Genomic DNA, 22,804 nt, shown 5'->3' with positions numbered 1-22,804 from the left:
AGCGACTTGGATGAGGGAATGGCGGAACGTCGTGTTCTTCGATGAGTCACGCTTCTGTTCTGTCAGTGATAGTCACCGCAGACGCGTCTGGCGTCGGCGTGGAGAAAGGTCAAATTCGGCCGTAACTGTGGAGCGCCCTACCGCTAGACAACGCGGCATCATGGTTTGGAGCGCTATTGCGTATGATTCTACGTCACCTCTAGTGCGTATTCAAGGCACGTTAAATGCCCACCGCTACGTGCAGCATGTGCTGCGGCCGGTGGCACTCCCGTACCTTCAGGGGCTGCCCAATGCTCTGTTTCAGCAGGATAATGCCCGCCCACACACTGCTCGCATCTCCCAACAGGCTCTACGAGCTGTACAGATGCTTCCGTGGCCAGCGTACTCTCCGGATCTCTCACCAATCGAACACGTGTGGGATCTCATTGGACGCCGTTTGCAAACTCTGCCCCAGCCTCGTACGGACGACCAACTCTGGCAAATGGTTGACAGAGAATGGAGAACCATCCCTCAGGACACCATCCGCACTCTTATTGACTCTGTACCTCGACGTGACGTGTTTCTGCGTGCATCGCCGCTCGCGGTGGTCCTACATCCTACTGAGTCGATGCCGTGCGCATTGTGTAACCTGCATATCGGTTTGAAATAAACATCAATTATTCGTCCGTGCCGTCTCTGTTTTTTCCCCAACTTTCATCCCTTTCGAACCACTCCTCCTTGGTGTTGCATTTGCTCTGTCAGTCAGTGTACATGTGCGAATTTCATTACCTGTGAGTAGTACCATAATGTGCGGAATGCCGCGAGTATACGCTACTCTTGATTAGTACAGCAATATGACAAATGCCGTGTTTCTACTTTTCTAGCGATAAGTACCATTATGAAGAGCCGAAGACTTGGATTTTGGACTCCTTTCGTCTACAAGCATCATCGATTCAGTATCGTGCTATAGAAGCAGTCCCTTGGTCAGTAATACTATTGTTTCACGTCCGTTTCTGTGAATGTGAGACATTGTGAGTCGGATTCACTGATTGTTTTAAATTCATATCCATCCATTCATTCTTCGTCCTCACATTTTGAATTGTGGTCAGTGGAGGATTTTGGGTTTTTAAATTGTGATTTCGTCTCATTTCGTACCATTAGGGGCCGATTACCTAGATGTTAGGCTCCTTTAACCAAGAAGCATCAATCAGCACCAATCACTCTTTTAGAATACTAACAGACAAGGGTATTAATGTCACCTTTTATCCGATTAAGTGTTAAGAGACAATACATCACTAAGACGACAGACTCAAGTTTTTTAAATCCTCACTGTTTTTAGAGTACTGACGGACAAGAGTATTAATGTAACCTTTTATCTGATTAAGTGTTAAGTTTTGGATATAGATTATACAGAATACTTTTTTATAAACTGTTCATACAACTAACGTTTGTGTTTTTGATGATCATTTATATTCTCTAACTTACTGGGGTCCAACTGCATTAGACAGTCATTTTATCTGATCAGGAGTTAAGTATTAGATACAGACTGTAATGAACATTTTGAATGTGCATATATTATGTGCTTTTGCGATCATCTATGGTCCTAGCTTCTTGGGAGTTAACCCCATTCAACTTGTTTTATTACGATATTTAGAATGTTACTCTGCCCTTACCTAAGAGTGTCTTGTTGTGAATAGTTGAGGATGGCTATCATATCGACCAAAACTAGTAAATTACTATTCAGTGAAAAATTATATATTGGTTAGGTGGTTTAGTAAGAAAAGGAAGTCATATCCATCAATAAGGGCCTAACAATGAAGTTCAATACTTACATGCTCTAATACCGTTGGGATCGGAAAAGAACAAGAGTTGACCAAGGGAGGTCGGATAGAATAGAAAAGTCAGGAGCCTGGCACAAGTAAGTGGAAGAAATGTCAGCACTCAGCGAAGGGCCCATGTCGCCAACCCACGCTCACAAGCTAAGAGCCCCTGAGGCCCCTTTTAGTCCACTCTTCAGACAGGCAGAGGATACCGCAAATGTATTCTACCGTTCCCCACAAAATGGTACAAAGATGACATCTTTATCATGTTTATGTGAACATCATCTGAAAACTGGTAATCATAATTTGTAGGGCTGCAATCTACAGTTGGCTTTTAGCAAGAAAAAATCAAGGTAATACCCATCATCATCGTCGTCATCATCATCATCATCATCATCATCATCATCATCATCATAAGGAGAAGACTGAGCAAGTGGCTGTGCAATTTGTGTCACGTAGCTAACAACTTGCATTCTGGAGATCAGGGGTTCGAACCCCACTGTTGGCAGCCTTGAAGATGGTTTTCCGTGGTTTCCCCATTGTTCACACCAGGCAAATGCTGGGGCTGTTCCTATCCCATCGTCGCCAAAAGACCAATCTGCATCGCTGCGACGTAAAGCAAACTTGATTTCCTGAAGTTCTGGTTCTATTTCATTTAGCCAGCTGTTCATGACTTTCAGTGCGAGGGAGATTTAGAATTATTTCAGTCAGTCTATTATTGTTCATTCCGAGAATGTGACCATAGAATTTCAACCTCCTTTATCTGATAGTGTCTGTGGTTTTTCATTATTATTATTATTATTATTATTATTATTATTATTGTTATTATTATTATTATTATTATTATTATTATTATTATTATTATTATTATTATTATTATTATTATTATTATTATTATTATTAAATAATGTACATGACTTCACAACATGCAGGCAGTTGTTTATTATGCATCTGGGTGGGTTTGATGTTCACTGATATTCAAAGTACTGGTTGACAGGATTCATTTTTACCCATTTTCACATAACAGGTATTACGATTGTAGCCTGACAAAATGTTACTGTATCGGGCGAGTTGGTTGTGCGGTTAGGGGCATGCAGCTGTGAGCAGGGGCGTATTCTCCTTGAATGCAAGGCATTCATTGTATGCGTTATGATAACACAAAGAACTGTCTGATGTACGATTTTAGGTTGTTTCAAGTCGAATATTAACGATTTCATCTCTCAGAAGTTCAAAATGTCCGCGCAACTGTACTGGTTCCGTTGCTTGACTGCGTGTGGTGCTGGTGTAGTCTCGCCGTCTACACCACTCTAGGAAGAAAGAGACAGCGAATGGACGAGTTCAGGAAGAAAGGCATTCAATCTTAAAATTGCATTCGGTGGCAGACGTAGTTCTGAAACCCTCCGAACGATGTCGCTGCAATTGAAACTTGGTCAGAATTTGTCACCCTATATCCATCTGTTAGCAATTTGGAGAAAGTCGGCATCTTTACAGCGAACGGGACCCACAGATTACCCCCCAGCGAGAACCCAACGTGACGAAACTGACCAATGCCACTGGGGTGACTTACCTCCAGTGCTTGAGTTGTGGCTAACTAGTGAGTTAATTCATTGTATTTTCGGTGTTTTATTATATCTTGCGCAGATGTGGTATTAACGATGGATGAGTCTAAAACGGATATAATTGTAAATCAGTTTGAAAAGCCATTTACTGGCCGTTCGTTTGATGAAAAGATTCAAATGGTTAAAGCCGGGAGACCTCAACCTTCCCTCGTAAATTTCTTCCTCTTCTTCTTCTTCTTAATCTGCTTACCATCCAGGGTTGGCTTTTCCCTCGGACTCAGTGAGGGATACCTCCTCTACCTCCTCAAGGGCAGTGTACTGGAGCTTCAGACTCTGGGTCGGGGATACAACTGGGGAGGATGACCAGTACCTCGCCTCACCTGCTATGCTGAACAGGGGCCTTGCGGATTGGAAGGGAAGGAAGCGGCCGTGGCCTGAAGTTAGGTACCATTCCGGCATTTGCCTGGAGGAGAAGTGGGAAACCACGGAAAACCACTTCGAGGATGGCTGAGGTGGGAATCGAACCCACCTCTACTCAGTTGACCTCCCGAGGCTGAGTGGTCTCCGTTCCAACCCTCGTACCACTTTTCAAATTTCGTGGCAGAGCCGGGAATCGAACCCGGGCCTCCGGGGGTGGCAGCTAATTACACTAACCACTACACCACAGAGGCGGACCCTCGTAAATTTAAAAACGGAAAACAAGAATTGTGTACGCACGTTCAATCCAGAAACTTACAGTAAAACTGTTTGGCTCGAGTTCACCTACATGTAATTAGGGTGAGTAGAATTGAAATTTACTTAATACGTTGTGTTAACTGCATGGTTACTAGTTGCATGCCTCAGTGGAGATTCCAGGATACGCCACTGGCTGTGAGCTTACAACCGGGACATAGTGGGTTCGAACCACACTGTCGGCAGCCTTGAAGATGGTTTCCCGTAGTTTCCTATTTTTACACCAGGCAAATGCTGGGGCTATACCTAATTAAAGCCACAGCCGCTTCCTTCCCCTTTCCTAGCCCTTTTCTATCCCATCGTCTCCATAAGACCTATCTGTGTCGGTGTGACGTAAAGCAAATTAAAAAAAGTGGTGGTGGTGATTACTATTTTAAGAGGAAGTAAAACTAGGCAACTATCCTTTATATAACACTAATCAGAGAGAAAAATGTGAAGGATCCGACACTTCGATAAATTAAGGTATCGCCCAAAGAAAGACAAGGACCACGAAGGGCATGAAAATGGAAACTCTCTAACCCTCGGAAACCTAATAGTGTCGGAGTCCGAAAAGAACAAGAGCTGACCAAGGGAGGTTGGTAAACAGAAAACTGCACGGGCCAATGCTAATGTCAAAGAAAAAATAAGCAGGCAATCAGAAGTGCCTCTTCTTTACCATGATAACGTAATGAGTAGGCCTATCAAAACTACTTAAATCTCTAAAGTACAGTATTCAGGTTTTATGTCTTTTAATCTTAAATGCTTTTACAGGTATTAAATCAGTATGTCATGCACGTACGTCTGTACCAGAATGCATGCTCTATTATTATGCATCTGGATGGGTTTGATCTATAGTTTCCTATAGAGACCGATACTGGCAAATATCAAAATAATTTTGCATTTGGCCATCATATTCTGCACCTTAGCAATACGGTCTCTGTTCATGAAATATCCATATTTGTGGCCTGGAATCTAAGTAATTCACATATCCAAAGATGGAGTATTCAGTAATAACAGGTACAAGGATAACTAATGTAGACAGACCTGGTCCATATGATGGACGACTCCTTGCAGTCCTCAGACCAGATGCGAGCCGCCCAGTCACCCACTGTGAGAAAATTCTTGACAAAACCAGGATTTCTCTGAACCGCATATACAGGACCCAAGTGTGCTGCGAATCTACCTGTCATCTTTTCGCTTGGTGTCTTTCCCTTGCGGTTACAACTGAAAACAGTACCGTTCTCTGTTCCAACCATGTAGCGGGTAGGGATGGTTGGCTCGTACTCGAGACTGGAACCTCCAGGAGCCCGACTCAGAAGTTGTTCGTCCCCCTTGACTGGGTCCAAAATGAGGGTCTCAGTTGGTTCAGATACCTTCCGCGTGTCCCACCACTTCACCTGTAAAGCGAGATACTGGAATGATAAGTATGCATATTTAAGTTTGTACACAGTTCAATCTGAAAAGAATATCAAAACAGAGTATGGAATTAAAATATGAAAGAATATAGAAGCCAAGGAAGACCCAAATTACCAAGAAAATTTTGTTTTAAGAACAGCGCCAGAGAATGGGAGAGGAGTAGTGAATATAATGTACACTACATGACTGGAAAGTTGTAGTCTCAAAATATTCCATGTTCCATGCACTTCTGGAATGGAAGTGGGTAGATTTCAAACTTAGCCAATTACCAATTGTGTATATATGGGAAATTCTCCCAGTACCAGTCACCTAATAATTTTTCTTTACTGTATAAGAATGGAATGGTCAGCAATAAATCTGATCAAGTTAAAAGAAGCCTAATACAGTATTGTTACAATTGCTTTGAGTAGACATAAAAAAATGAGTGTGCACCTCCATTACAACAAAAGATAGCACACTTACAAAACATCAGATTAAAAAGACTATTTCCCAGCCACACAAATTGCCTTCTTACTTAAAAGTGTGGAATTGATACCTTATAAACACACATTTAAACTTCGGTGAAATATTAAAAAACTTTAATAAAAATATATAAAGCAAATTTTACATGATAAACAAATAATCCTACATATCAAAGTTAGATAGTTCAATTATAAAACTTCAGTGGAATATACAACAAATTTTCTAAATGCAATGGTCACGTTTGTAAAAGACAATGTACTCTTGATCTGCACGTTAAAGATGAGTCCAACTCTGACAAGAAACACACTGAATCGAAGCTTCATCCGTTGTTTCCAGGACAGGACCGTCTGATTCCCCTATGCCATTATGCTTTCTCTAGGACTCGAAGTTCAGCTTTTTTGCAGCTCTATTGTCTTTTTTTCTTTTGAAAACACTGATTCTTTGTTTCGTCAGCTTTCTCCCAGTTTCCTTTCAATCTCTGGTCTTTTTCTTCTAACATTTTCTTATGGGGAGTGGATGTTAGAATTCCACTCTTTTCACTTCTCCTCTTTCTTAAGGTAATTTTCTTTTCTGTCAAGTCTGATTGTGGGGAGATTTCTTCTACAATCTTCAGAAAGTCTTGTGATGTACTATAGATTGCTTTTCAACTCTGGAAGAAGAAGTTGCTTCTGCAGAAACTTCCTTTTTACCATCGATCCTTCTTGGAGTTGTTGTGGCAGATGTTCCTGGAATTATGGCATGAAGTTGTTGGAGTGCTTCTCTACATCTGCAAAAGTAAAATTCTGTGAGGAAATACAAGTCTGAAAAAACATGTTTATTCAGTGGATAAAATCCTGTACAATAGAATGCAAATCTTGCAAGATCCGTTCTGCAAATGGATGTAAATGCTACATCAAATGAACCTGCGACGTCCTTCATAGTGATCTTCAGTGTTGCATACTTCGCCATCCAAGAGCTGCAAGCTGCCTTCAATGGTCTCATTACAGCTCGATCCAGGGGCTGCAGCCTATGTGTGATATGAGTAGGAAGACTGATCATGTGCAGATGATTTTCTTTGAAGGACAACTTTGAGGTCTTTATGCGAACTATGGTCATCTAAAACCAAGAGAGCTGGTTTTTCTTCTGTTGAACTGAATTTTTGAACATAAATTTACAGCTACCGTACGTCAAAAATTCTGCAGCTGTAATCCATCCACTCTTCTCAGCGTAGAATATAATATCTTCAGGTGCATTCTTCTTCAGTTCTTTGGCCGTTATATTTCTGGGAAATACCACGATAGGAGGAAGAAACATATCACCAATTTGCGTTAAAAGAAAGCAAAACGGTTTCTTTCCTCTGACATAATCTTGCAGACCTGCTTTTGCCCTTTAACTTTGAGTACTTCGCTTACATTTTCATGTACAACGGAGATACCAGTTTCATCACAATTGAAAACTTTTATAGGAACAAAGTTATATTTAATGTGAAGCTTCTCACATTTGCTGAAGAATAAGCCCACTCAAGCTTTGTTAAAACCGACAGCTCTTTGGAGACATTGGGTTCTGCACTGCGGAGAGACATTTCTGTCCGGCAGTTCTTTTATCTTGATTATATTGATGGGCAATTTTCAGGTGTTCAGCCAATGCAAAAGTAAATTTTAGTACACTTCTTTGCTCATTGGCATAAATCTACTGCCCAAGTGTTTCAGGTGCTCCACAAGCTAAGCCTTTCATTCTTCCGAAAATGTACTTTCAAAATTTCGTATCTGTGGAGTCAGTCACTTCGCCACCAATTCTTATTGCTCTTACTCTATCTTCCAATGTGTTTCTTGGAATAGAATACTACACTGAAGCTTCCCTGATGCTTAATTTTCCATCCATAATCATGTGAATTGCCTCTTTCATGTTTTCTGGTAACCATTCCCCTTTAGCTTTGCCTTCCATTATCGATAAAATAGCTCTGAAAAGCAAGGAAATCCAATATTTTAATTATATTAGCAATTAATTTCGTGGCCGGTACTGGTGAAATGACACGTGGTCGGTATTCGGCAACATAAACGCCAACGTATATTTAAATTTAATCACATCTTCCAATAACGCTGTTACATTTGTTATCTATACTTTAACTACAAATGAAATAAATATGAATAAATGGAAATCAGCTCACCAGAGATTGATATACAAAGACTGAAACTTTAGCAAGTATAGACTGAAAACACAATGACAAATTCTCATCACAGTAGCTCTCAAGCAACTGAACACAGGAATGAGGGATTCTGAAGGACATCCCTTTGTCATTGTATCTAAGTAGCAGACACAGAGATCATCTGCCATCTAGCAGTGTTTCAAAAGAGCATGTGGCGGCCGGTACTGAGAGGTTCCCCTACACTTGACACTCCTCCAGTAAATTCAGAAGTTCTGTTGTTACAAGTCCTGTAAATATCCCATTTGGATGTGTCTAGACCTTCAGTTTGTAAACAAACACATAATTCTGTAACACAGAACATTATTGCTATCATGTTAGTTTGTTAGCTGCCTCTGTGGATCAGCGGTAGAGTGTCGGCCTCCGGATCCCAAGACAGCGGGTTCAAACCCGGCAGAGGTAGTCGGATTTTTGAAGGGCGGAAAAAAGTCCATTCGACACTCCATGTCGTACGATGTCGGCATGTAAAAGATCTCTGGTGACACATTGGTGTTTACCCGACAAAATTCATTAAATCTCAGCCATAGACGCCCAAGAGAGTTTCGGTTTACCCGGTCTGCCATCTAGTGGGGGCCTAGAGTAAAACGGAACGTCGAAATTGACGAGCAGACAGCCAGATGGCGTCAAATTGAAATGTCTGCATACGGTAGCTGAGGCCATACGATTATTATTATTTTATATTAGTTTGTTTTATATGAGGCCTTCTGGATAACATCTCATTCATCAAAATCTCAAAATGTCTAGCACCGTAATGCTCCCCAACCTGCCTGTGCATACTTACTAAACTGCTCTTCAGCAGAATTTCAGCTCACTCCTGGCAAATACATTTTTGCTCCAAAAAGCAGCCTTTTGAACCTCCAGGGTTTCTGTACACCTTCCAGATCCTGCTCATCCCAAATGACCTGTATATGGAGCAACAGTCAGGTCTCAACTTCGATCTCTCCAACAATGTCACTATATTCAAAACTCTCGTTAGTGACGGAACTGTATTGCCACTTTCATACTGCGACATATAGTTATCAGCCAGAGGAAAGGAATAAGATTACCAATGCCTCTGAATACACCTAAACCAGTCCATCTCATAACGAATGTCTGTACTAGGAATGTACTACTGCTTTACTTACCATTCCATCAGATGAAGTAGAGAAGAACTCTGTACCAGACTTGGAGTTGATCCAGAGGACATGCGTCACGGGGTCTCGATGGCTCGGCTCCAGAACGCTAATCTCGACAGGGTTGGAGCCGCGTCGCACATCCCAAACGGCCACCTGGCCACTGTGGAGTCCGCTGACCAGACTGTTGGGGTCCTTTGGGTTATACTCCAAACACACGATGGGTACAGATGGCTTCAGCACCAATGCAGGCTTGTTCGGATTTTCTGCAGATCAGTGGACCAATGAGATGTCGTAAAGACTGGTCATTACTTTACAACTCCTGTACGCAGGCTACATGCTGCAGGTTTGAGCAGTAGTGGTGGAGATTGTTTAAAGAGGATGTACAATAAGGTATTCATCAACTCCGAAAAAGTCAAATGGAAACAAAAATTAATGTAAATATATCTATCCAATGAAGAAAATGGAAAATGAATTAAAAAATAAAACAAAAATATTTCCTTAAGCCGAAAAGGACACAAATGCATCAAAAGCTAATGTAACTTTCTTGAGTAACAGAACACTACGATTTATATGCCTTTGTTTAATACACTCCCACACATAAAATAAATGAAGAGACCAGCAGTATTCTCAATGAGTTCAAGTGTCTCCTGCAGGCTAAGGTTCTGTCTTAGGCCAGAGAGATCGGTGCACTACTCCAGCACACACTTGTGCAAGACAACAGTGGCATTAAAACAATATCATAGGCTCAGGAGAGTTTGTGTGATCAAACACAAACATTTGAAATAGCTAGGACTGACAAGTACTTCATTCCCAAGTAAGAAAGGAAATAATCACTAACAAATGAGGAGCAAGATGCAAAGACATACATATGAGCATTTGAACTTCTCTTTTCCAAAACATGAAACAAAATATATAATAAATATTAATAAATGAAGGTTTTTATTTTTTCTCTAACTTTCGAAGTAACGCCTGTGACCAGAAATAACAGTAGCCTGATAATGATACTAGCAATAATAAAATTTTTAAATATTGTATTTGCATTCCAAACTCATATACTGTATCTTTGAGTGCTGAAAATACAAATTCTTGTCAATATTCAACGATCATGTTTTGGTTTAGAGTTCATGGATTTCATATTTGTAGGTAGGTAAGTGTTATTCTGCCCGAAGGCAGGTCCGAACCTCCGCAGAGGTGTTCCTGAGCCGGAGTTTACGTGCGGTAGGGTGGCCAGTTCCTTTCCGCTCCTCCATTCCCTTACCCACACCAACAGCGCGTGGCAACCCAGCCAACACCTGACCACGCCCAATGTTGCTTAACTTCGGAGATCTCACGGGATCCGGTGTTTCAACACGGCTACGGCCGTTGGCTTCATATTTATAATGGTCCCTATTAACAGTAATATAACATACAAAATTATCTTAAAAAGGAAAAGATTAAAATATCCACCTTAGTCAACATAATTCTTATACTAAATTACTGTAAATTATTGTAAAAAATCGGCACATGTTCTGGCCTTCATTAGGCCTTCTTCAGCCACATGTTAAAATACAAGAGACAAAATGGTGAGAAAATCGAATTATACAAATAAAACTGTTTAAAAATTCAAAGAATGGTTATGTAAAACATGTTTGGAAGCGAAGTGAGGGACCGGACTAACGTTTGGAAATAGTTGTTGAAAGCTGGCAGGACTCAAGGCGTCAGCGAAGGGGAAGTGTGTAATTAAGGTTAGGGATGACCTGCGCAAAGAAGGGCATCCAAGTGTAAGGAAGGCCGTCGCACCTATCTTTACTAGATAGAGTGGAATTCAAGTGGTATGCACTATTACCTTGAGGTATTTAATAAGTGTAAAAATATGTATACAAAGCCTGAGTGTAGCTAAATTGTGGGTAAACCGGTACTGCATGTCTGTGGTTTGTTAGGTTTGATAATTTGTGAGGTTGTAAGCAGCAAAACGACTTGGTCTCATCACGTGATGATTATTATTGTTTTGTTATTTATTTCGCTATTTATATTTTATCAGAGTATGAAGGCTTTCACGGCCGGTGTCAATAAAATAAAACATTTCCGGGCTATTACACCGTGGTCCCCTCCTCTCATTTCGTCCAGACTTTTCGACTACTGCTGCGGGGATACAGGAGAAAGTACCTACATGACGCCACAGAAGATGACATGAAAGGAGTGGAACACGGCATAATAGCCTGGAAGATTTTTATTATATTTATATTTTAGTTACACATCAACTGAGTCGTAAGTTTTTGAGATGAACAAATGTGCAGACTAAATTTTTCTACAAATTTTCTGATGTCTTGGGATTAGCTTTACAGTAAGTTCAAGATTTGCCCTGGACATGATTGACCTATTATGAATCCTGCCCGATATTTTCTGATTTTTGGTCTAGTTGTTGTTATGCTCTATCGAGAATACACTGGGATAAAATTTTGTATGCAGTTGATACCAGTGAGACTCCTCTGTAGTTGCTTACATCTGTTCTGTTTCCCTTCGTGTGTAGTGGGTGAATTAACGCGTCTGTCTGCATATTCTGCTACGTTAATGGAGTAAGACCAAAGAGCCAGCAATTCAATGCCAGTGTAAGAGATTCGAGAGACACGACAGATTTTGTGCCGATAATGGCGTTTCCTGTACGGAGAAGAAATATTTATAAGACGCAGAGATTCTGACGTATGACATTACAAATACCTGTGTAGATTTAGAAAAGAGAACGTAAACGCAGAGTGTCAGGGGAGGGTAAATAACTGGACCCCCTAAAGGGGCCAAGGGCTTTGGGCGGATGAGTCCCTTCAGGTAGGCTGATGGACCTCTCAGTGTAGGAAATGAGACTGTTTGGCCTAAAGGAAAAACAAGCGCAGGAGGAAGACCAAGGGGAAGGCCAAGGAATCCCTGAACAGAGACAAAGAAATCAAGTGTTGAAGAGAGAGGTCTCAGATGGGAAGATGTCCTGGAACAGAACACGTAAGCGGACAGGAAGAAATGCTAAGCACTTGTACAACACACCCAGGAAACTGGAGTTGAAAGATGACGACGATGATGATGATGATGATGATGACGATATTGTTTAGGCCACTCTTCAACTTGACAGTCATACATTGGATGTTTTTAACAATTAACATTTTCTGCAGCTCTGCCTATGTTCAAATCAGGCCTAATTAGAATTAGATTTCTGCACTGTTGGCAACAATAGAGACCAACATAATTTACACTTTATTATCCTCTTTGCGAAATATTTTCACTTCCCTTGCCTATACTTCAATTAGTGTGTCCAAGGTCTTAACCAGGAAATCTTAATTTTTTCAGAAACCTTACTTGTAAGAGATAAGGCAGTGTATTGGCCTTTAAGGGTGATGCAAGTGTAATGGAATAGTACAACATGGAAACAATTCTCTAACCCATGGGTAAATAATGGAAATATCGAACTCAATGATGATGCTTATTATTGTTGGAATGTTGTGATTTTGTCATAAAAATAAAACATAAAATGTCATGTATTACATCTTGTATTAGTTATAAGAAAACAACATTAAGGTTATGTGTTGGTAACTCAGGTAAATTGAGTCGAGTGGTTTATCTTGGTTTGCTTTGTTCTTTGAACTGCTTGGTGTGCGTGTGATTGTCAGTTGTGGATAACAGCTCGTAATAAAAGGATGTAGGTGATGACGCTGGTGTTTCTATGGTATAATTTGCTTACCTAAATCGGTGTAATGAGTAGAAATGAAGATATATCAATAGGTAATGGACACAAGCTCCAGAGCGCCAGAGATTCAGTACGCCGCAATACATTCCGGACAATATAAGTTGAAATGGAGTAACGGGAATGAACGGACGAAGCAAGTTGTAACATTATTTACGGAAAAAATGGCGACCTCGTGGACCGGTGAAGAAACACTGAATAGGAATGTGACTAAGCTTGCAGTGGAGAACTATTTTTCGTGGGCATTGAAGGTGAATCAAGAGCTGTTGTTGAAAAATCAGTTGTAAGGTATGAGGATACGTCAGGTTGTCAACTGTCTCAGATAAAAACGAGACTACGAGCGCGAAACAATGTGATCACGTTAGCGGTTATTTCCAAATATGTCGCAAAAAATTATAAAGTAACATTGCAGATATTGAATCAGCGATAAAGGCATGGGAGAAACTGGACGAGTTGTGTAATGACGGAGGGCTAGTGAATGATGCTATGACTCCGAAACAGTTAACTCATTTTGTGAAGCCCAAGGACATGAGTGTTCAAAAATACTTCACAAAAATAAATCAACTGTGGAGGAGAACGAGTAAAGCTGGATACGATTTCACAGATCAACAAGTTGCAGGGATGATCATCGGAAATCTTTCAGAGGAATATGCAGGTATTACCTTCCTTGGAAGCTGATTTGGCGAAACTGACAATCTCGAAGGTGAAGGTGAGATTGCTCACTGAGGAAAGCAGAAGGAAGCTTCAGCAAAATGTAGGAAAGGCTTATGACACTGAAAAACGTGAGGAGGATGAAGCTCAAGCCATGGTTGTTCAACAAAAACGATATATCAAGAAAGAAGACGAGGGACGAGGAAAACAGCATAGTTGCTACAACTGTGGTAAACAGGGGCATGTACCTAATATTGTTGAAGTACCCAAAAGTGCTTCAATTGTGGTAAGTCAGGGCATTATTTAAAAGTATGTCCAACCATGAAGAGTGACGAATCATCACAGGAGAGTAAATCAGTGAATACGAGTGGAAAGTGGTAAGCTCAGAAATTATACATGTAGGGCTAGTAGATAAAGCAGTGAGCATGGTAGTTTCTGGAGGAACTGAGAAATTTTGAAACTGGCTGTTCGATGCATGTGCGTCCAATCATATGTGTCCAACAGAGGAGATGTTTATAGACATGTCAACACATGTGACTGGGAATGTAGAAATAAGAGATAACAGTAAGCTGGATATTAGAGGTATAGGTAAGGTGAAAGTAAAAATGTCGACAGGATGGACAATTACATTTACAGATGCGTTGTACGTACCAAACTTGCGTGCAAATTTAATATTAGTTGGTAAGTTAACCAGCAACGGTTTCAAAGTAGGATTTGCAGGAGAGAAAGCAGTGGTTGTAGATAAGAATGGAGGTGAAACATTGTTTATTACAAACAGGAGGAATGATGTGTATGTAGTACAGATAGAGGGAAGAAATGATATTGTAGCTGTGAGTGATTGTGATCAAATAATATATCAAAAATGTAATAACAATGCAGCATTTAAATGTGTTGAGCAGGTTAGGTTGTGACATGAGGGATATGGACATGTACATTCTGAACCTTTGTTTAAATTGCCTACGTTAGAATTGAAAAGAATTAATGATATTAATACTTGTTCTGTATGCATTCAGAGGAAAATAAGTAACAAGGGAGTACGTAAGTCTTGTGAGCGTAAGGAAGATGTTGTGCACACTGATGCAATTGGAAAAATTAGTCCACCATCACCTGGGAAAGCTCAATATGTTGTAACTTTGATTGGTGAATACTCCAGATAAAATATGGCTGTATGTGTGAAAAATAAGGGTGAAGTGTTGGAGGTGTTTAATAGGTATCAGGCAAAGGAAGAAAAGTAACATGGTGTAGGAATTAAGGTAGTGCAATCTGAAAACGGTGCAGAGTATACATGCAGCGGGTTTCAAGCACAATTGCAAAGATGTGGTATTACGCATAGGAGGTCTGTAGCGTACACTCCATAAAAATAGATTAGCAGAGAGGCAGAATAGAACGATATTTGATACTGTTAGATGTCTATTGATCCAGTCAGGGTTACGAAAAGAATTTTGGGGAGAAGCGGTAAGGACGGCAGTGTATTTAAGAAATAGGTGCCTATCCTCAGCAATAAATGTTCAGATACCGTATGAACTATGGTTCAACAGGAAGTTGGATGAGGAAGAAATAGGTAGATTGAAAGTATTTGGATGTCAGGCATGGGCGGTGAAAGCAGAGAACAGGAAGTTAGATCCCAGAGCAGAGTCATGCGTTATGATAGGGTAAGAGGCAGATTCTAAGGATGGATATGGATTATGGAATCTTGAAAGGAAAAAGGTAATAGTGAGGAGAAGTGTGGTATTTGAGGAGGATATATTTCTCTTTAAGGTGAGAAGTCCTGGAATTGATATAATAGAAAAGAGTAATGTACCAAAGGCAGAGGTAGTGAAACATACTTTGACATTTTGTGCATTGAAGATCCAGAGATAAAATTAGGGACTGAATTAGACACAGGGGAGGACGGAGAGGAAACATCGGCTGTTCAGCCAACGACCGGGGAGGAACAACTAGAGGTTGAATCTATAGCAATACAAGAGCCAGGGAATAAAGGTCAATAAGACAGAGGAAAGGAAGGACTTGTGCAGATTGTAAGGCAGTGATGGAAGTTAGACATGTGAGTATAGTGGAACCTAGAACAATTGAGGAGGCTATGTCAAGCCAAGAGTCTGATAACTGGATGGAAGCCATGAAAGTGGAGATCAATGAGATCAGAAAGAAGGATGTTTGGGAAATTGTAAAAAGACCAGAAAAGATCAAGATAATTAGTTCTAAGTGGGTGTTTTCATTGGAATATGACAGTGGGAGTGTAACATTCAGAAATATTAGGCCAGGTTGGTTGCCCAAGGTTTTTTTTTTTGTACCGGGCGAGTTGGCCGTGCGCGTAGAGGCGCGCGGCTGTGAGCTTGCATCCGGGAGATAGTAGGTTCGAATCCCACTATCGGCAGCCCTGAAGATGGTTTTCCGTGGTTTCCCATTTTCACACCAGGCAAATGCTGGGGCTGTACCTTAATTAAGGCCACGGCCGCTTCCTTCCAACTCCTAGGCCTTTCCTATCCCATCGTCGCCATAAGACCTATCTGTGTCGGTGCGACGTAAAGCCCCTAGCAAAAAAAATTTTTTTTGCTATTTTGCTTTATGTCGCACCGACACAGATAGGTCTTATGGCGACGATGGGACGGGAAAGGCCTAGGAATGGGAAGGAAGCGGCCGTGGCTTTAATTAACGTACAGCCCCAGCATTTGCCTGGTGTGAAAATGGGAAACCACGGAAAACCATCTTCAGGGCTGCCGACAGTGGGATTCGAACCCACTATCTCCCGGATGCGAGCTCACAGCTGCGCGCTCGTAACCGCACGGCCAACTCGCCCGGTGCCCAAGGTTTTAAGAGAGAGATAAACGTTAGTGATGATGAAACATTTCGTCCTGTTATAAAGAGGAAAACAATGAGGCTGTTAATAGGTACTGCAGTGCGTACAGGTTGGACTGTAGAACATCTAGATGTAACTAGTGCTTACTTAAATAGTGAAATCAGTTGTACTATATACTTGGAACAACCAGAATTGTTCGTAGAAAAAGATGTCCAAATTATGTATGTAAATTGAAGAAAAGCATCTCTGGACTACCTAATTCGAGTAAAGACTATAATGCTTGTGTTAATGCTATGATTAGATGACTAGATTTTAAGAGATGTGTCAAAGAATCATGTATGTATGTAAAGGAGTGTTGTATCATTGGCTTGTATGTTGACGACATAATTGTAATAGGTGACAAAGAGGTCGTTAAGTTGTTTAAAATAAGGTTGGCCGATGAGTTCGAGATTAAAGATCTAGGGAATGCAACAAACTTACTGTCAATAGAAATAGAACAGACAAAAGAAGGTGTTATGTTGAGTCAAAGTTTGTACATTGACAAATTACTTGCTGATTTTTCCATGAGTGACTGTAAACCGAGTAAGACTATTTTACCAAGCGGTATTTCAGCAGCTGAAGATGATTAGCAGGAATTTGATTGTACCATCTATCGTAGTGCATTAGGAAGTTTGCTATATTTGTCAAATAATACTAGACCTGACATTGCATTTGCGATAAGTAAAGTTAGTCAAAATTGTAAAAACCTAAGATTAAAGATTGGAAAGAGGTGAAGCATATCATGAGATATCTAAGTTGTGTTTAAGAAATTGTGAGGACTCAGTACAAGTGTTCTGTGATGCAGATTGGGGAGGAGATACTGAGTCAAGAAGGTCAGTGAGTGGGTATGTAACCTTAGTGGTAGGGGGAGCAGTATCTCTGTATAGTAAGAAACAAAGTTGTATTGCTAGATCTACCATGGATGCTGAATACATGGCAATGGTAGAGGTATCTCGAGAAGTAACTTGGATGAAAGATTTGCTATCAGATCTATTTTTTTGCTATTTGTTTTATGTCGCACTGACACAAGATAGGTCTTATTGCGACGATGGGATAGGAAAGGCCTAGGAGTTGGAAGGTAGCGGCCGTGGCCTTAATTATGGTACAGTCCCGGCATTTGCCTAGTGTGAAAATGGGAAACCACGGAAAACCATCTTCAAGGCTGCCGACAGTGGGACTCGAACCCACTATCTCCCGATTACTGGATACTGGCCGCACTTAAGCGACTGCGTCTATCGAGCTCGGTCAATCAGATCTAGGGCTGGAAAGTTTTAGATATACCTTTTAAAGTTTTTGCTGACAATGCAGCAGCGATTAATTGAGTAAACATGATAATGTGAGTGAAATGTCAAAAAACATATTGACATTACCATATATGTAGAGAACTAGTAGAAAAGGGGTTCGATGAGTTTGTATATGTAGCATCAGAGAAAAATGCTGCAGACTTGTTCACAAAGAATTTATCAAGCAACAAGCTTAAGAGTTTCTGTAGGCTTATAGGATTGCAATGAGAGGATAATTGATTGAAGTGTAGTTTTTATTCATTGAGAATAGGGAGAGTGCTTGAATTTTGTGATTTTCTCATAAAAATAAAATGTCATGTATTATATCTTATATTAGTTCTAAGAAAACTACATTAAGGTTATGTGTTGGTAACTCAGGTAAATTGAGTCGAGTGGTTTATCTTGGTTTGCTTTGTTCTTTGAACTGCTTGGTGTGTGTGATTGTCAGTTATGGATTACAGCTCGTAATAAAAGGATGTGAGTGGTGAACCTGGTGTTTCTATAGTATAATTTGCTTACCTAAACCGGTGTAATGAGTAGAAATGAAGATATGTAAACAATTATTATTATTATTATTATTATTATTATTATTATTATTATTATTATTATTATTATTATTTATGTAGTTATGTCCGGACTTTATTTGGTATAAATCATGGTCTTATTATTTGTGTGTTGTATGTGAGGTTATGTTACGACTAGATCTGGGATTTTAGGCTCTAAAAATAAGTTTTAGGCACCTAAAATAGGCTTTTAAAGCAAGTAAATAGGCATTTAAAAGAGAAAATAGGCACTTAAAATATGTTTTAAAAATGTGTGGATGGGCAGGAAATAGACTTTAAAATATTACAATATACACTTAAACTGTAACGTGATACTTTCTTTACTTTAACAAGTGTGGTATCCCTATTCTTAACCGAATAACTGCAAAATTAAGACAGAATAAAAAAGACAATAAAACAATATAAAAAAGTCATGTGTAAAAAAGAGTTATGGATTATGTGATATATCATTATCAGTACTGATCTAAAACCTTAATACTAAAATCACTGTACACAATTACGGTACAGCACTGTAGGCATCCAATAACGGTGTAAACGCGAATGGAGTATGTGTTTATTATTTGTGAGGAACATTCCTACAGAACTTTCATTCGTAGTTTGCTGTACAGTACATAACAATAACGTTATCCAAATTTTCCACAGTCGGGCTGTGTCTTTTGTCTGTTAAAATCATTTTGAAAGCAGAAAAAGAGCGCTCCACACTCACAGATGTTAGGGGGGCATAGGAAAATTTACCCACATTTTTTCAATTCAATTTCACTTGGTAAGTCTACCTTTTCCCCATCCATTACCTGATGTACCCTTTTCAGCACTGAAAAACCTAGGTTCTTCTGCAGTACGCTAGACCACTTGTCTCTTATTTTATCCCCTACCTTGCCCCTAGCACTTTATGTTATTCTGAGCTTCCTCAATTACAGAAAATTGCTGTTTGAGATGGTTTCCGTTTTCCTCCATTTTTGTAATGGTGACTGGAGGAAATGAAAAATTTGCCTCAATATAGGCAATGTCTCTCTGAACACTGGAACAATCATTTAACAGCTCTTTGACAGACGACAAACATGCAGAGTTGTCCGTTAAAGGCAAATTGTGTATCACAGTCATGATTTCCTCAAGATGTTCTGCATAATACTGGGCAGCTTCCATCCAGGAACCCCAACAGGTGATGATTGGCTGTAGTGGAAGGGGAATAGAAGGAAGTTTCCCTCTAAAGATGGCTATTCTTGATGGAGCCTTACAGAACACTTTCTTTATTGTTGAAATGAGAGTACTTACTGCAGGAAACTCGGCCCTAACTGTTTCTGCGACTCTATGAAAGGCATGGGCCATGCAAGTAACATGAATTAAAGAAGGATAGAAAGTTTTGAGGAGAGGTGCAGTGGCAATCATGTAGGGAGCAGCATCGGAGACAAGGAGGAGGACTTTAGAATCATCAGCACTCCCAGGATACAACAATTGCAACCCCTTGTTGATGAAGTATGTAATGCTTTGACTATTGACTTTTTCAAGCTGTTTAGAGCAAAGAAGGTGAGCGGTAGATACCTGATTGGGTTCCAGTTTCCTTACTATAAGGTTAGCAATGTACCTGCCCACAGAGTCAGTGGTTTCGTCCACACACAACCATATGCAAGACTCCCCAATATCCTCCCTGATTGACAAAATTACCTCATTGTAACAAATATCTAAGTAGTTTTTATTTAATGTAGATGCTGATGGGATGTGCTGCTTGGTGTATTTCTGTAAAAAATCTCTGAAAACCAGATTATGCATAGCATTTCAGGGGATATTTGCTGCAACTAGGGCTCTACACATATCAGCATAGAAACCATTATGGGTTATAGAAGATACGGTATAGTTTGTGTGAGCAGAGTCTGTCTAATGTTACTTTTCATGGCTGCTTTCGCTTTGTGACTGGCAGTATCTGCATGCTGCTTAAGGTGGCATTTTTTCTCACGTGAAATCTAAACCACAATAAAGTGATGCCAATTAGAGACCAAGATGAGGAATAGAAAAGGTGAGCTATTGAATAAAATTTGTAATTTTGAACTATTTAAATTAAGCCATTAATACTCTAAAGTTAATTAAGAACAAGAACACTACAGTCCCCGAAGGGCGTCGGCTTTCAATAACGGTTGCTGCCCAGCTCATGGCCTGCAGACATTGGGTGGCGTGTGGTCAGCACGATACATCCCTCAGCCGTATTGCCTTGCCTCTGTGACCCCTGCCCACTGTAGCTTCTCAAATCTCCTCACGGCGCTGGGTCAACACCGTTCCAGACCTCATAGATTTCTGAATTACTGCCAGTACTGGAAATCGAACCCAGGTCGCCTGGACTAGGTCTCTACAATTAATTAGAGGAGCAACTTCCAACAACGCAAATAGTCAAAAGTGACTAGTGGCATCGGCTGAGTCGGCGTGCTCACTTTCTTCAGGCTGAGCCCCTGTTTAACCCGGCGAAACCTCAGGGAAAAGTCAGGGATCTTCTAATTTATCATTCGAAAGTCCCAAAGAATGTCTTAGGATTGCGGCGGAGACCCTCGCATTGGTACCTTTTCTCAAAATTGAGTGGAATAATGAACCGCTAACTGCTCTATTAGACTCTGGGAGCGTTTATTCTATTATTTCGGCTAAATGGTACTCTAAATTAAAGTCTGTCCGTAAATTTCCTGATTATTGTTCGTCTTCGGTTCATTGCGTTTCGGCTAAGTCCTCTCCATTCGAAATTTTAGGTTTCATCTTTGCCAAAAGTAGGATTGTTAAATTTACTGGGAAAGTTAAACTGTTTGTGGCTAAGCATTTGTCTTGCCCCATTATATTGGGAGCGGATTTCATGTCTTTTACTTGTTTAGTGCTCCACATTCAGAGCAAGTCGTGCACTTTCAAATTTGCTAGTAATTGTAAAATTCCTCTGCTTAAATGTAATTCTGTGTCATGTTCATCCGTTTCGCCTACCCAGGATGAGATGTTGTTAGACCTTAGACGTCTACCCGAGGAGCAGGCTGAGAGTATTTGTAATTTGTGTCAGTCGTTTCCAGATGTTTTCTCCGATACTCTTGGTGTTACTGACCTTATCGAATACAAGTATGAGGTTACTGATTCGATCCTAGTTAGGTTTCCACCTTATAGGTTATCCCAACCTAAAATGAAGGCTCTCAAGGAGATGATAGATCAGATGCTCAAAGTTGGTATAATTCGGCCCTCTAAGTCGGCATATTCCTCGCCTATTTTCCTAGTTCCGAAACAGCAAGGCGGCTTCAGGGCTGTGATTGACTATAGGGCTTTATATCGGAAGGTGGTGTTACAATTTGTGCCCCTTCCCGACCTTCACTCGTGTTTTTCATGGTTGCGGAAAGCTAAGTTCTTTACCATCTTAGACCTTAATCAGGCGTATAATCAAATTCCTCTAGCTGAGGAATCCAAACATCTCACAGTTTTTGCCACGGATTGGAACTTGTATGAGTACAACCGCGTGCCTTTCGGGCTCCCCACGGGAGCAACCGTGCTTACCAGACTGTTAGATAGGGTCTTCTCCGACATCAAGTTTGAATACTTATACCATTATCTTGATGATGTCGTCGTATTTCCTGAGACCTTTGAAGAACATCTGGATCATCTGAAAGAGGTCCTTAATCGCCTTCGTAAGGCAGGGTTAACTGTGAAGTTGTCCAAGGTAGCTTTTGCTAAGCCTTCCATGTCCTTCCTAGGGCATATTGTGTCGCCCGATGTGTTGCTGTTGATCATTCTAGAACACAGGCCATCCGTAACATCAAAGATATTGCCAGGTTCATCGACATGGTGACTTTCTTCAGTAAATTTATTCCTAACTTCGCTAACAGAGCGGCGCCCTTGAACTTACTTCGTAGGAAAGGCGTCAAATTTGAGTGGGGACCTTCTCAACAAGCCGCTTTCGAAGACCTGAAATTAGCCCTTTGTAATGCCCCTATTCTTGCTATGCTGGATTTCTCGAAGAAATTCATCGTTCAAACCGACGCGTCGTCGTCGGCGGTGGCTGCTGTGCTTTTTCAAGAGACCGAAATCGGAAGGCGACCCATCGCCTATGCATCTAGGACACTATCGGCTCAAGAAGCCAAGTAATCCATCTATGAACTTGAGGGTTTGGCACTCTTATTTGCACTAGAGAAGTTCTGCCTCTATCTGGAACATGTCAAGTTCGACTTGGAAACTGATAACCAAACCTTAAGCTGGGTCTTAGCTAGACCGCGTCGTGCTGGTCGGATAGCCCGCTGGGCCATCAGGATTTGTGCCTTCCAGTTTGATGTTAGGCATATAAGAGGATCTGAAAATGTTGTGCGGACGGACTAAGCCGTATGTTTTCCAATGATGTGGAGACCTCTGAACAGGAAGACAGTTCTTCTCTTCCCGAATCAATACCTCCTGGTGTAAATGCCATTCTAACTGAATTCCCCATGTTGTTTAGGGATATTGAAAAATATCATCGTGAAGATCCAGTGCTGGCTCCCATTATGGAAACCCTTTCTTCTGAGGAACATGTCATCCCTTATG

At 40.7% G+C, this 22,804-nt stretch overlaps 1 protein-coding gene across 1 annotated transcript in view; it reads right to left on the bottom strand.

Annotated features, from left to right (window-relative positions):
* Positions 1-22,804, bottom strand: part of LOC136856751 (dynein intermediate chain 3, ciliary-like) — a 128,823-nt gene that overhangs the window by 39,258 nt on the left and 66,761 nt on the right. The window contains exons 4-5 of the mRNA XM_067134846.2: positions 9,254-9,507; positions 5,114-5,466 (exon numbers count right to left, since the gene is read on the bottom strand). Of these exons, the coding sequence (XP_066990947.2) occupies positions 5,114-5,466; positions 9,254-9,507 (607 nt within the window). The remainder of the gene's footprint in view (positions 1-5,113; positions 5,467-9,253; positions 9,508-22,804) is intronic.

The sequence above is a fragment of the Anabrus simplex genome, chromosome 1, assembly GCF_040414725.1.
Source record: "Anabrus simplex isolate iqAnaSimp1 chromosome 1, ASM4041472v1, whole genome shotgun sequence".
Classification (NCBI taxonomy): Eukaryota; Metazoa; Arthropoda; class Insecta; order Orthoptera; family Tettigoniidae; genus Anabrus; species Anabrus simplex.
The sequence above is the reverse complement of the archived record's forward strand: the minus strand, read 5'-3'. Positions and strand labels throughout refer to the sequence as shown.